Genomic DNA, 15,006 nt, shown 5'->3' with positions numbered 1-15,006 from the left:
GGAATTTTTTATTTGAATTGGAGCAATTTACTAAATGTATTTGAATTCATTATAATTTTTTTGTGCAATGACCGTTTAAAAGAAAATCCCACTAAAATTATTAGCGATCCAAAAGGGCCCCCTTATAAAAGTGTTAGAAATTAGTCGTATATTCTTCTTCTTTTTTTTAATTTTATTTATTTATTTTTTTTTAATCCAACATCAACTTCAGGTCTACATTAAAAGCATGTTTTATGCCCTTTTTGTCAGAGAAAACCCAGTTTTTTATTATAAAAACACACATTTTCAAAGTGGAATATTTAATGTGAATTGATTGGAAGCTTAAATTGATCAATAATTATTTTTTTAAGCAATGACAGGTTAAAAAATATCCCACTAAAATTATCTGGAATCCACTCAAAAGTGTCAAAAAAAATAAGTTCTATATTTTTTTATTTTAATTACAACGCTTAAATCTCTAGATCAGCTTCAGATCTGTTTGGTTATTTTTTCAAATTTGTATGTTTTTTGTTTGTTTTATGCCCTTTTTGTCAAAGAAAACGTGTGTTTTATATGGCAAACAAGTGGAATATTTGATTTTAAAAAGTGCAGTTCCCCTCTAAGACATGTAGTCTTGGGGTTCAGAAGTGAATACACCCTGATTCTACCTGCAGTGGCCCCCAGGTAAAGTGAGTTCGAGACCCCCGCCTTACGTCTTCTCGCTCTTTTTCCTTACATTTTCACCGTTGCTTAACGAGGCACAGTAAAGGCAGAATGATAGTAGTTGCCAACCATCCATGGTGCGGCTGCTCATCGCTCCACGCTGCACTGACCGGCTGCGACCAGTCACATGGTCCTGTCTGAGACCCTCCTCCCCTCGGACGAGGTGCCCGTATAAAAGGCGTGGCTCGCCCCTCCCGGACACACTGAGACTGACAAACAGCCAGCTTGGACAGCCCCGACACGCCTGTGCTGCCCTTCATGGATGCTCCAGCAGCAGCCTGCGTGGAATTGACGAGCACTGATCCTCTCCTGTGAGTACAGCAAACCCTCCTGTGTGTGTATGTTTGTGTAAGTGTGTGTGTGTGTTTATCATGGCTAATTGCTCATTTGACTTTGACTCATGTCACATTGTAAAAACATAGTTCCTGTTGCACGGAAGTGGACACGTATTCTTTTAAATGGCCCACATGATTGAGTCTTCTCCCGCAGGCTATAAATAGAAACGCTGCGCAATGGGCATCCTCTCATTTGCGTTGCACTTTTACAGCATGCCGGAAAACGGCTTCGATTGACAGGGTCGCCATAGCGACCAAGTCCCTCTATGGGACATCTGCCAGGCAGGGACCACACCCTTCCAGCCTCGAGCCCTCCCCCTCCTTAGATGATGCTGCGCTTTATTAGGTATGCCTGCACAATGCAAGGCCGGTTAGCTTGAACTTTTGCCACTGAAAAGTCAAAGCATGTTATTTTTTATTTTCAAAACCAATAATACACAGATTTTTTTCACCTTTAGGGATCCACTCAAGTTTGGGTTCCGGGGACCTGAAAAGGTTAAAAATAGGTCATCAACTCCAGATTAACTTCAGATCTATTTATTTGTTTAACTTTTTATGTTTTATGCCCTTTTTGTGTAATATTTTCCCCAAAAATATGTGAAGTAATTGGAGCCTTAAATAGGTAATTAACTAATTAATTTAAATTATTATTTTTGGAGTAATGACAGTTAGAAATAATCCTACAAAAATTCTTATGGATCCCGAAGGGCCCACTTATATAAGCGTTAAAAATAAGTCATATATTAATTTTTTTAATGTTTTTCTTATTCAAAACTTACATTTCTAGATCAGGTTCAGGTCTGTGTCAATTTAAGATTAAAAAAAAAATGTTATGCCCTTTTTGTCAAAACCCTATTTTTAATGGTAAAAACACAAAATATGCAATATTTTCTCTAAAAGATTTTCAAAGTGGAATATTCGATGTGAAGTAATTGGAGCCTTAAATAGGTAAATAATTTATAACATTGATTTGAATTCATTATTATTTTTTGAGCAATGACAGATTTAAAATGAAGTCCCACTAAATGTATTGAAGATCAAAAAGGGCCCACTTATAAAAGTGTTATTTATATATATATATATATATATATATATATATATATATATATATATATATATATATATATATATATATATATATACCGGTGTGTGTATGTATATATATATATATATATATATATATATATATATATATATATATATATATATATTTTTTTTTTTTTTTTTTTTTATTCAAAGCGTAAATCTCTAGATCAACTTCAGATCTGTCAATTTAAATAATATAAACAAATGTTTTATGCCTTTTTTTTCCCCAAAACCCTGATTTTATGGTAAAAAAAACTAAATATGCAATATTTTCCTGAAAAAGATTTCCACCGTGTAATATTTGATGTTAATTCATTATTATTTTTTGAGCAGTGACAGTTTCCAAAAAAAAATCCTCTAAAATGATTGGGTATCCAAAAGGGCCCACTTATTAAAGTGTTGAAAATAAGTGATACATTTTGTATTTTTACTGTCAACGCTTACATGTCTAGATCAACTTCAGATCTATCTGCCGATTGTAAGTATTTTATTATTATTTTTTCCATGTTTTTTTGTTTATTTTATGCCCTTTTTGTCAAAGAAAACATGTTTTTAATGGCAAACACACAAAATATGCAATAATGACTCCAACAAATATTTCAAAGTGGAATATTTAATGTGAAGTAGTTGGAGCCTTAAATAGGTCAATAATTCATAGCAACATTGATTTTGAGTCAGTATTATTATTTTTTTAACAATGACTGTTTGAAAAAAAAATCCTACTAAAATTCTCAGGGATGCAAAAGAGCGGCACTCATAAAAGTGTTAAAAATAAGTACATTTTTATTTTCTTTTTTTTTACTCTCAACGCTTAAATCTCTAGATTTACTTCAGACCTATCGGCCAATAATACTTAAAAACAATTTTTTTAATGTTTTTTGTTTGTTTATAGTAATAATAAAAATAATAATGGATTAGATTTATATAGCGCCTTTTTAATGCTCTTTTTGTCAAAGAAAACTTTTTTTTATATGGCAAACACACACAAGTGGGACATTTGTTGTGAAGTAATTAGAGCCTTGAATCGGTCAATAATTCATAACATTGATTTATTATTATTATATTTAATTAATTAATTGATGTTATTACATATTTTTTGATCAATGACAGTTTTACAGAAAAAAACAGCCTGCATGGTAGCTTTGAGAGTCAACATTGCAATGTTGTATTGTTACATTTCACCTGTTTGTTCTTTTATTCCATTATTTATGTTTTGTTTTTTTAATAATATTTTTAGAATGTGCTGCGGCCCGTTAAAATTAAGCTGCGTGTTGCAAATGGCCCCCGGGCCACACGCTGGTCACCCCTGCTTTAATTGACGTATCATGTAACAATATGTTTGTTAATTTGGCATAATACTGATATGTAATAAACATTGTTAAATGATCTTTTTATTCACCTATCTTTTATTTTGCAGGTTTCCCTAATTTTGTGTCCTAAACATGTGGTTCTCAAACCACCTCAGAAAACACAAGTACCACCATAATGACCAACATTAAAATACAGTAGCGTAGTAGGCCTAAGTATTCATTAAAACCAAGGCAGATATGGTAATTTTGCAAGTATATTTAATATTTTTGGCCGCTGTAACAACACACAGTTTGAACAGTCACACTGTGTTTGAATTTAGGAATATAAATACTTTATTCAAGTGATTCTGTGGTGTACCACTAGATGGAGCCCACGTACCACAGTTTGAGGATCCCTGCTCTATAAGTTTTTGTGTGTGTGTTCCTTTTAGGTGAGTGTTGGACCGTTGCTATGGCGAACAGAGGACCCAGTTACGGACTGAGCCGGGAGGTGCAGGAGAAGATCGAGCAGAAGTACGACCCGGACCTGGAGCAGAGGCTGGTGGATTGGATCGTGGCCCAGTGTGGAGGCGGCGTGGAGAAGCCTGCGACGGGCAGGCAGGGCTTCCAGCAATGGCTGATGGACGGAATAGTGAGTGGAAGAAAATATATCAGATGATAAAAGACAGGAGCGGCAGCAACATTTTATCAACTCTCATCACGTAAAATAAAACTTATAACAGTATTTCATTTAAGTTTTCAAAAAAATAATTATTTGTGAAATAGTTGGTAATAACCACTGCTTAAGAATAATTACTGAAGTAGTAATACCCGCTGCTTAAGAATAATTTGTGAAATAGTTAGTAATAACCACTGTTTAAGAATAATTTGTGTAGTAGATAGTAATAACCACTGTTTAAGAATAGTGAAGTAGATAGTATAGGGGCGGTATAGCTCGGTTGGTAGAGTGGCTGTGCCTGCAACTTGAGGGTTCCAGGTTCGATCCCAGCTTCTGCCATCCTAGTCACTGCCGTTGTGTCCTTGGGCAAGACACTTTACCCACCTGCTCCCAGTGCCACCCACATTGGTTTAAATGTAACTTAGATAATGGATTTCACTATGTAAAAGCGCTTTGAGTCACTAGAGAAAAGCGCTATATAAATATAATTCACTTCACTTCACAATAACCATTGCTTAAGCATAATTAGTGAAGTAGATAGTAATTAACACTGCTTAAGAATAATTAGTGAAGTAGATAGTAATAAACACTGCTAAAAATAATTAGTGAAGTAGATAGTAATAACCACTGCTAAATAATAATTAGTGAAGTAGATAGTAATCACTGCTTAATAATAATTAGTGAAGTAGATAGTAATAACCACTGTTTAAGAATAATTAGTGAAGTAGATAGTAATAACCACTGCTTAAGAATATTTGGTGAAGTAGATAGTAATAAACACTGCTTAAAAATAATTCGTGAAGTAGATAGTAATAACCACTGCTTAAGCATAATTAGTGAAGTAGATAGTAATAAACACTGTTAAAGAATAATTAGTGAAGTAGATACGGTAGTAATAACCACTGCTTAAGAATAATTAGTGAAGTAGATAGTAATAAACACTGCTTAAAAATAATTAGTGAAGTAGATAGTAATAACTACTGCTTAAGAATAATTAGTGAAGTAGATAGTAATAACCACTGCTTAAGAATAATTAGTGAAGTAGATAGTAATAAACACTGTTTCAGAATAATTAGTGAAGTAGATAGTAATAAACACTGCTTAAGAATAATTAGTGAAGTAGATAGTAATAACCACTGTTTAAGAATAATTAGTGAAGTAGATAGTAATACCACTATTTAAGAATATTTAGTGAAGTAGATAGTAATAACTGCTTAAGCATGATTAGTGAAGTAGATAGTAATAACCACTGTTTAAGAATAATTAGTGAAGTAGATAGTAATAACCATTGTTTAAGAATAATTAGTGAAGTAGATAGTAATAGCCACTGTTTAGAATAATTAGTGAAGTAGATAGTAATAACCACTGCTTAAGAATAATTAGTGAAGTAGATAGTAATAAACACTGCTTAAGAATAATTAGTGAAGTAGATAGTAATAACCACTGTTTAAGAATAGTGAAGTAGATAGTAATAAACACTGTTTAAGAATAGTGAAGTAGATAGTAATAACCACTGTTTAAGAATAATTAGTGAAGTAGATAGTAATAACCACTGCTTAATAATAATTACTGAAGTAGATAGTAATAACCACTGCTTAAGAATAATTAGTGAAGTAGATAGTAATAACCACTGCTTAATAATAATTACTGAAATAGAGAGTAATAAACACTGTTTAAGAATAATTAGTGAAGTAGATAGTAATAACCACTGCTTAAGAATAATTAGTGAAGTAGATAGTAATAACCACTGCTTAAGAATAATTACTGAAGTAGATAGTAATAACCACTGCTTAAGAATAATTAGTGAAGTAGATAGTAATAACCACAGTTTAAGAATAATTAGTGAAGTAGATAGTAATAAACACTGTTTAAGAATAATTAGTGAAGTAGATAGTAATAACCAAGATAGTAATAAACACTGTTTAAGAATAATTAGTGAAGTAGATAGTAATAACCACAGTTTAAGAATAATTAGTGAAGTAGATAGTAATAAACACTGTTTAAGAATAATTAGTCAAGTAGATAGTAATAACCAAGATAGTAATAACCACTGATTAAGAATAATTAGTCAAGTAGATAGTAATAACCACTGCTTAAGAATAATTAGTGAAGTAGATAGTAATAAACACTGCTTAAGAATAATTAGTGAAGTAGATAGTAATAACCACTGTTTAAGAATAATAAGTAAAGTAGATAGTAATAACCACTGTTTAAGAATAATAAGTAAAGTAGATAGTAACAACCACTGCTTAAGCACCAGCCCTTTTGCCATTTGGTTATATGTGAATCTTTTTTTTATATATATATCCCTATTTAATAAGTAACCAAACTCTTAGTTTCTATTAATAATACCAATTTTTTCGGATTATAGAGTGCACCAGTATACAAGCTGCCCCGGACTATAAGCCGCAGATAAATATGTTATTGACACAGAAATATTTTGAACATGTTTATTTACATACCTTTATTGTTTCCAAACGGTGTCTGTAATACAAAATGGCTGATGGAACAAAACAGAAGTCATCGTCATGGATCCACTAGCTGCGGAAGCTCGCTCTCCAATCAGCTAAACAGACTCCATAACTCCACAGTGGTGTTTTGTTGAATTTACGAAACTGAAACAATACAAAAAGAATGCCATTGTTAGTTAATAATTTTAACACAGACACTCTTAAACGTGTTGGTATATTAGCTCATGTAAACGACGCTAGCTTGATTACGTCGAGATAGCACGTACAAATATGCAAGAAAACACTCCTGCAGACATCACACATGGGACGGTTTAGTAAGTAAGAATTGTTTTAGTTATATTGTAAAAATTTACAAGCGTTGCTTGGAGTGATAAATAAAGAATTCATACAAGTAGAGCATGAACACGTAGAGAAGAAAAAGCACTACCCGTAAATCATACTTGCCAACCTTGAGACCTTTGATTTCCAGAGGGGGGGGACGTGGTTAAGAGGGGAGGAGTATATTTACAGCTAGAATTCACCATGTCAAGTATTTCATATATATATATATATATATATATATATATATATATATATATATATATATATATATATGCTTATATATATAAAACCTGCGAAATACCACAGAACTCAGCAAACACATTTGGGACCTCAAAGACAATAATGTTGAATATTCAATAACATGGCAAATTCTTGCATCTAGCACACCTTACAATAGTGGTAATAAAAGATGCAACCTATGCTTGAAAGAGAAACTGTTTATTATTTACCGTCCAGACCTGTCATCCCTCAACAAGCGCAGCGAAATTGTAACAACATGCCGCCATAGACGGAAACACCTCCTAGGTAACACATGAGCCAATCATCACGCCCCTAGGCCAGCCTGTACCCACCCACTCTGTGCCCTATATAAACCATGGTATGCGAATGCTCCCATTAAAATCTCCTGATGATTGAGGGTACCCCCCCTCATGAAACAGGCCTGTAGAGATGAAATAGTCTTGTGATTTTTTTCCCACACATACATATATTGCGCTCTACTACGGTATCGAGCACTATTTTTTGGATAACCTTATTAAGACATATACTCCGCTCCAAATTGACATTTGTTGAGCACTGTACGACGATCAGAAATGGAAAAATTCAACATCGACTACTCCACGAAGAACATTCCCATACCCGCGCAGAATGACTACAAGCTAAGGCTCATAGAAAAGACGGAACACTTCCTAAGAAGGAAGGTATTTACCGTGATGACGGACTGGCAGTGTGTCGCGCCTCGCCAAGGAGCAGCGAGAATACCAAGAAGCGCATATGCCAAATTTTCAAAGAGAACGGCCTACGGATCACGATTGAAGCCAACAAGCAAACCGTCAACTTCCTTGACGTCACTTTCAACCTGAGAAATAACAGCTACCAACCATTCACGAAACCCAACACAACACTCCAATACGTGCACCATGACAGCAACCACCCACCCACCACCACGAAAAGAATACCTACCGGAATCAATAAAAGGCTATCGATGCTGTCATCTAGCAAAGCTGAATTTGACCAAGCAACCCCCCCGTACCAAAAAGTCCTTGATGAAAGCGGATACAATTTCACCCTCACCTATGAACCCACGCCAGGAAACCAGCCAAAAAAGAACAGAAAACGAAACGACATCATCTGGTACAACCCCCTATACAGCAAAAACGTCTCAACGAACATTGGACACAAATTCCTCAATCTGATTGACAAACACTTTCCCAAAGACAACACCCTAAGAAAAGTATTCAAGAACAACATTAAATTGAGCTACAGCTGTATGAACAATATACGACAAATCATCTCAAACCACAACAAAACAATTGCAAATGAGCCGTCGACCCCCAGACAGAGCGACTCCAAAACCAACAAAGGATGTAACTGTCGAAAGAAACCTGATTGCCCTCTCAACGGGGGGTGCTTACAAACATCAGTTGTCTACCAATCTAAGGTAATACGCAAGGACATTAACACATCCGACACATATGTAGGATTAACCGAGGGAGAATTCAAAACCAGATGGAACAATCACAAGGCTTCTTTCAGGAACAAAAACCTGCGAAATACCACAGAACTCAGCAAACACATTTGGGACCTCAAAGACAATAATGTTGAATATTCAATAACATGGCAAATTCTTGCATCCAGCACACCTTACAATAGTGGTAATAAAAGATGCAACCTATGCTTGAAAGAGAAACTGTTTATTATTTACCGTCCAGACCTGTCATCCCTCAACAAGCGCAGCGAAATTGTAACAACATGCCGCCATAGACGGAAACACCTCCTAGGTAACACATGAGCCAATCACCACGCCCCTAGGCCAGCCTGTACCCACCCACTCTGTGCCCTATATAAACCATGGTATGCGAATGCTCCCATTAAAATCTCCTGATGATTGAGGGTACCCCCCCTCATGAAACAGGCCTGTAGAGATGAAATAGTCTTGTGATTTTTTTCCCACACATACATATATATATATATATATATATATATATATATATATATATATATATATATATACAGGTAAAAGCCAGTAAATTAGAATATTTTGAAAAACTTGATTTATTTCAGTAATTGCATTCAAAAGGTGTAACTTGTACATTATATTTATTCATTGCACACAGACTGATGCATTCAAATGTTTATTTCATTTAATTTTGATGATTTGAAGTGGCAACAAATGAAAATCCAAAATTCCGTGTGTCACAAAATTAGAATATTACTTAAGGCTAATACAAAAAAGGGATTTTTAGAAATGTTGGCCAACTGAAAAGTATGAAAATGAAAAGTATGAGCATGTACAATACTCAATACTTGGTTGGAGCTCCTTTTGCCTCAATTACTACGTTAATGCGGCGTGGCATGGAGTCGATGAGTTTCTGGCACTGCTCAGGTGTTATGAGAGCCCAGGTTGCTCTGATAGTGGCCTTCAACTCTTCTGCGTTTTTGGGTCTGGCATTCTGCATCTTCCTTTTCACAATACCCCACAGATTTTCTATGGGGCTAAGGTCAGGGGAGTTGGCGGGCCAATTTAGAACAGAAATACCATGGTCCGTAAACCAGGCACGGGTAGATTTTGCGCTGTGTGCAGGCGCCAAGTCCTGTTGGAACTTGAAATCTCCATCTCCATAGAGCAGGTCAGCAGCAGGAAGCATGAAGTGCTCTAAAACTTGCTGGTAGACGGCTGCGTTGACCCTGGATCTCAGGAAACAGAGTGGACCGACACCAGCAGATGACATGGCACCCCAAACCATCACTGATGGTGGAAACTTTACACTAGACTTCAGGCAACGTGGATCCTGTGCCTCTCCTGTCTTCCTCCAGACTCTGGGACCTCGATTTCCAAAAGAAATGCAAAATTTGCATGGTTGGGTGATGGTTTGGGGTGCCATGTCATCTGCTGGTGTCGGTCCACTCTGTTTCCTGAGATCCAGGGTCAACGCAGCCGTCTACCAGCAAGTTTTAGAGCACTTCATGCTTCCTGCTGCTGACCTGCTCTATGGAGATGGAGATTTCAAGTTCCAACAGGACTTGGCGCCTGCACACAGCGCAAAATCTACCCGTGCCTGGTTTACGGACCATGGTATTTCTGTTCTAAATTGGCCCGCCAACTCCCCTGACCTTAGCCCCATAGAAAATCTGTGGGGTATTGTGAAAAGGAAGATGCAGAATGCCAGACCCAAAAACGCAGAAGAGTTGAAGGCCACTATCAGAGCAACCTGGGCTCTCATAACACCTGAGCAGTGCCAGAAACTCATCGACTCCATGCCACGCCGCATTAACGCAGTAATTGAGGCAAAAGGAGCTCCAACCAAGTATTGAGTATTGTACATGCTCATATTTTTCATTTTCATACTTTTCAGTTGGTCAACATTTCTAAAAATCCCTTTTTTGTATTAGCCTTAAGTAATATTCTAATTTTGTGACACACGGAATTTTGGATTTTCATTTGTTGCCACTTCAAATCATCAAAATTAAATGAAATAAACATTTGAATGCATCAGTCTGTGTGCAATGAATAAATATCATGTACAAGTTACACCTTTTGAATGCAATTACTGAAATAAATCAAGTTTTTCAAAATATTCTAATTTACTGGCTTTTACCTGTGTGTGTGTGTATATATATATATATATATATAAGAAATACTTGACTTTCAGTTAATTCTAGCTACTGTGTATATATGTATATATATATATATATATATATATATATATATATGAGAAATACTTGAATTTCAGTGTTCATTTATTTACACATATACACACACATAACACTCATCTACTCATTGTTGAGTTAAGGGTTGAATTGTCCATCCTTGTTCAATTCTCTGTCACTATTTTTCTAACCATGCTGAACACCCTCTCTGATGATGCATTCTGCGTCGTCTCCTTGTTGTGTGCGCAGTTGTGCACTGCACTCTCTAAAAGCCGTAGATGTTATTGTCACATATGCATGTACAGTAGATGGCAGTATTGTCCTGTTTAAGAGTGTCACAACATTGCTGTTTACGGCAGACTAACTGCTTTACGGTAGACGAAAACGTGACTACTGCTGTTGTGTGTTGTTGCCGCGCTGGGAGGACGTTAATGAAACTGCCTAGCAATAAACCCACACAAGAAACTAAGAATTCGCCCTCGATCATTCTACAGTTATAACGTGATTGGGCAGGCACGCTGTTTATATTGTGGGAAAGTGGACTTGAAAACAGGCTGTCGACACGTCACTCAGGTCCGCCTGAATTTCGGGAGATTTTCGGGAGAAAATTTGTCCCGGGAGGTTTTCGGGAGAGGCGCTGAATTTCGGGAGTCTCCCGGAAAATCCGGGAGGGTTGGCAAGTATGCGTAAATGGAAGGACATCTGCAGTGGGCAAACTAGTCCATGAGATAGTTTACAAACGTTGCTTGAAGAAGAATCATTTGGAACAGAAACGCTACAGACAAATAGACGAAATGCAAAATACTTTCGGTTCAAGGCAAAAAAACAGGAAGTACATTTTCAAGCCACAGCAACTGCAGTGAGCGAACTCATCCAAAAGATGACAGTACAGCACAGGCAATAACACACCTTTCAAGTGTTGGAAACTATTTGTTGAATACAAAACAACACGGGAGTAAAATCGGTAAATTAGCTGCACCGTTTTATAAGCTGCAGGGTTCAAAGCATAGGTGTACAGCTCTAATAATGGACATTGGAGTGTTACTTTCAAAGGCAAAATTAAAGTATTGCTAGAAACATAATTTTCTATTGGACTTTATTGTATTATATGTATAGTACATGTTCCAAAAAGAAAAAAGCATAAACCACCACCAGAATTAGAGATATTACAAGTCAAAGTGATGAAGCTTAGTGTTACGCTCATGACTTGGTGTAACTAAACATTACCCTATAAGATGAAGACAATTGCGTCTTATTGATATTTGAAATGTATGAATATTTAAATATACTAAATGTAAAAAAAGGAATAAATATTCAAAATAAGATCATTAAATGAAATCTAGTTTGGTTACGCCATCATGAGCGCAACACAAGGTTGTAAAAGTTTCAACTACAATTCTAAATAAGATGTCAAAAGCAAACTGAAAATCAAATACACACAGCTTAAAGATTGATCAATACCTATTTAAACTTAGTAATACATAAATATGATGATTTATCAAAATGTAAAAGGAATATACCTGAACAAAACGCTCATGATGGTTACACCAAAAAGTAACGCTAAGAATCGCGTTTTTCCAAGTTTTTGGGGCATTTTTATGCTATTTCCAAGCATCTCCTTTTTATTATTGTTGATTTTAAATGGTCAAACTAATGCACATTATATATGCATGCCCTAGTAAACAAAAAAGGTCATATTTATTTTGATTGTTACATTTTGAAGTACATTTGTGCGGGTAGGTGCGAATGTACCCATTACCAGAGCTGTACACATAGGTAAAAAGTAGCGGCTTATTTTCCAAAAATATATAGTGAGCTCCTATTCTGAGGTATGACTGCATTATATTTGTAAAAGTGAATTAGACCTGATGAAGTTGTGTATTTGATGTTGTTGTTTCCAGATCCTGTGCCGACTCATCAACAGCCTCCATCCGAAGGGCAAGGAGCCTATCAAGAAGATTCCAGAATCCCAAATGGCCTTCAAGCAAATGGAGAAGATCTCGCTGTTCCTGCAGGCGGCAGAGGCCTACGGCGTCACCACCACTGACATATTCCAGACGGTCGACCTCTGGGAAGGTAAACCCTCAGACTCTCCACGCCGTCTTTGTGTTGGGCTTCCTGTCAACCGGCGGTGTCACGCAGGGAAGGACATGGCCGCCGTGCAGAGGACCCTCATGGCCCTGGGGAGCGTGGCCGTCACCAAGGACGACGGGCAGTACAAAGGAGACCCAGACTGGTTCCACAGGTAAACCGCCTCTTCTCTACGTCCGTGTGGGTCCCCCCACAGTCTAACCCCCGTTGGGCGGTGCAGGAAAGCCCAGGGCTACCGGAGAGAGTTCACGGAGGAGCAGCTGCGCCAAGGCCAGAGTCTGATCAGCCTGCAGATGGGAAGCAACCGCGGCGCCTCCCAGTCGGGTATGACGGGCTACGGTATGCACCGTCAGATCATGTAGACCAGCACCTTCCTGCTCTAGCTTGCTTGTTTCTACTAACCTGCTGCTTGTGTAGCTCGGAGCCTCTCTCCCGTTTGCAGAACTCACTTACCTCAAACTGTCTCCGTACCTTTTTATTATTTCATGTTAGAGTAAAACCTGATGATCCTCAGGCCATGTGTGTTCCTCATGTGCCGTCAAAGCATGCCATGTATTCTTCCTCACCTTTAGCGATCACAATGGCTGACGGGGTGTGTCGCAGTATTCCTCTTCACCTTGTGCCTGCTTCATGGCTTCTAGACCAGGACCGGGTCCCGGTGGACCGGCCTGCAAACGTAGTAGATTTCTGTTGATGCTATAATTAGTTGTTGTTTTTTTTAAATAAAATGGCGTGGAGGTGTTTTATGAGCTAGCGAGTCAGTGTCTTGTGCACTTTTATGTTTGTATTTTTCACTATGTTTATATTTACTGGCAGGAAATAAAGGATGTGATCAGAAGTCCGTGTGGATTTTTGCTGACACCGTCTGGCTGAAGGCTGAAGTATGCTCTCGCCTCACCAAGCTTGCAGGTTTCAATTTTATCGATTACGCTTCCTTGTTTAAATTCCTAACGATTCCGATTCTTTAACAGGCAGGGTCTTCATCAAAGTTAGCATAAATCCTCTTCTTTACCATACAACAGCCTTTTTTGTTGTTTTTTGAAGTGCTTTCGAACACTTTTTCGTTGGTGGCAACTATTTATTTTTCGTTGTTTAACAACTATTTCTTTGTTAGCAACCATTTCTTATTTGTTGTTCTGTGACTATTTCTTCTTGTTCAGCAGCTATTTCTTTAATGTTCGACAATTATTTTTTTCTTCATTGGCGACTATTTCTTTTTCGTTGTTAGCCGACTATTTTTTCTTCAATGTTCAGCAGTTTCTTCTTTTTTTTAGGCGGTCATTTCTTCTTGGTTGCGGGCAATTATTTCCTCTTTCTTGGAGGCGACCATTTCTTCCTCATTTTTGGAGACTATTTCTTCTTTTTTAGCAACTACTTCTTCGTTGGTGGCGACCATTTCTTCTTTGTTGTTCGGCAGCTATTTCTTCTTCAATGTTCAGCAACTGTTTCTTCTTTGTTGACTAATTTTAGTTGGTGGCTATTTTTTCTTCTCTGGGGGCAATTGTTTACTCTTCCTTGGTAGCGACCATTTCTTCCTCATTTTTTGGCGACTATTTCTTCTTTCTTGTTCTATGACTATTTATTCTTCTTGTTCAGCAACTACTTATTTGTTGATGGCGACCATTTCTTCTTTGTTGTTCACTGACTATTCCTTCTTCATTGTTCGCCAACTATTTCTTCTTCGTTGTTCCGTGACTGTTTCTTCTTTTATGTTTGGCAACTGTTTCTTCTTTGTAGGCGACCATTTCATCTTGGTTGGCGTCGGCTCTATCTCCTTCATTGTTTGTTTCCTATTTTTAGTTGGCGGCTATTTCTTCTTCTTTGGCAGCAATTATTTCCTCTTCCTTGGTCGCGACCATTTCTTCCTCATTCTTTGGTGACTATTTCTTCTTTGTTCTATGATTTTTTCTTCTTCTTGTTCAGCAACGACTTATTCATTAGCGGCGAACATTTCTTCTTTGTTGTTCGGCAGATATTTCTTTTTTGCTGTTAGGCAATTATTTCTTCTTTATTGTTTGGTGATTTTTTTCTTCTTGGTTGGGATCGGCTATTTCTCCTTCGTTGTTCGTTAACTATTTTTAGATGGCGGCTATTTCTTCTTTGACTTTAATTATTTCCTCTTCCTTGGTGGCGACAATTTCTTCCTCATTGTTTGGCGACGA

The 15,006-nt window shown here is 37.0% G+C and overlaps 1 protein-coding gene across 3 annotated transcripts; it reads left to right on the top strand.

Moving 5' to 3' along the window:
• Positions 1 to 423: 423 nt before the first annotated feature.
• On the top strand, positions 424 to 13,682 carry tagln3b (transgelin 3b). Of its 3 annotated transcripts, none has more exons than XM_061965078.2 (5): positions 424 to 1,013; positions 1,496 to 1,543; positions 3,865 to 4,064; positions 12,655 to 12,998; positions 13,065 to 13,682. In XM_061965078.2, exons 3-5 carry the CDS (start codon positions 3,885 to 3,887, stop codon positions 13,204 to 13,206), a joined length of 666 nt encoding a protein of 221 aa, XP_061821062.2. In that variant the 5' UTR covers positions 424 to 1,013; positions 1,496 to 1,543; positions 3,865 to 3,884; the 3' UTR covers positions 13,207 to 13,682. The 3 variants fall into 3 exon arrangements, with proteins under 3 accessions (XP_061821062.2, XP_061821061.2, XP_061821063.1); XM_061965079.2 differs by lacking the exon at positions 1,496 to 1,543 and having other exon boundaries at positions 460 to 1,013; positions 12,655 to 12,829; positions 12,896 to 12,998; XM_061965077.2 differs by lacking the exon at positions 1,496 to 1,543 and having other exon boundaries at positions 438 to 1,013.
• The last annotated feature ends 1,324 nt before the right edge of the window (positions 13,683 to 15,006 follow it).

This window comes from Nerophis lumbriciformis, linkage group LG07 (genome assembly GCF_033978685.3).
Source record: "Nerophis lumbriciformis linkage group LG07, RoL_Nlum_v2.1, whole genome shotgun sequence".
Taxonomy (NCBI): domain Eukaryota; kingdom Metazoa; phylum Chordata; class Actinopteri; order Syngnathiformes; family Syngnathidae; genus Nerophis; species Nerophis lumbriciformis.
This window is presented reverse-complemented; position numbering and strand designations above follow the sequence as displayed.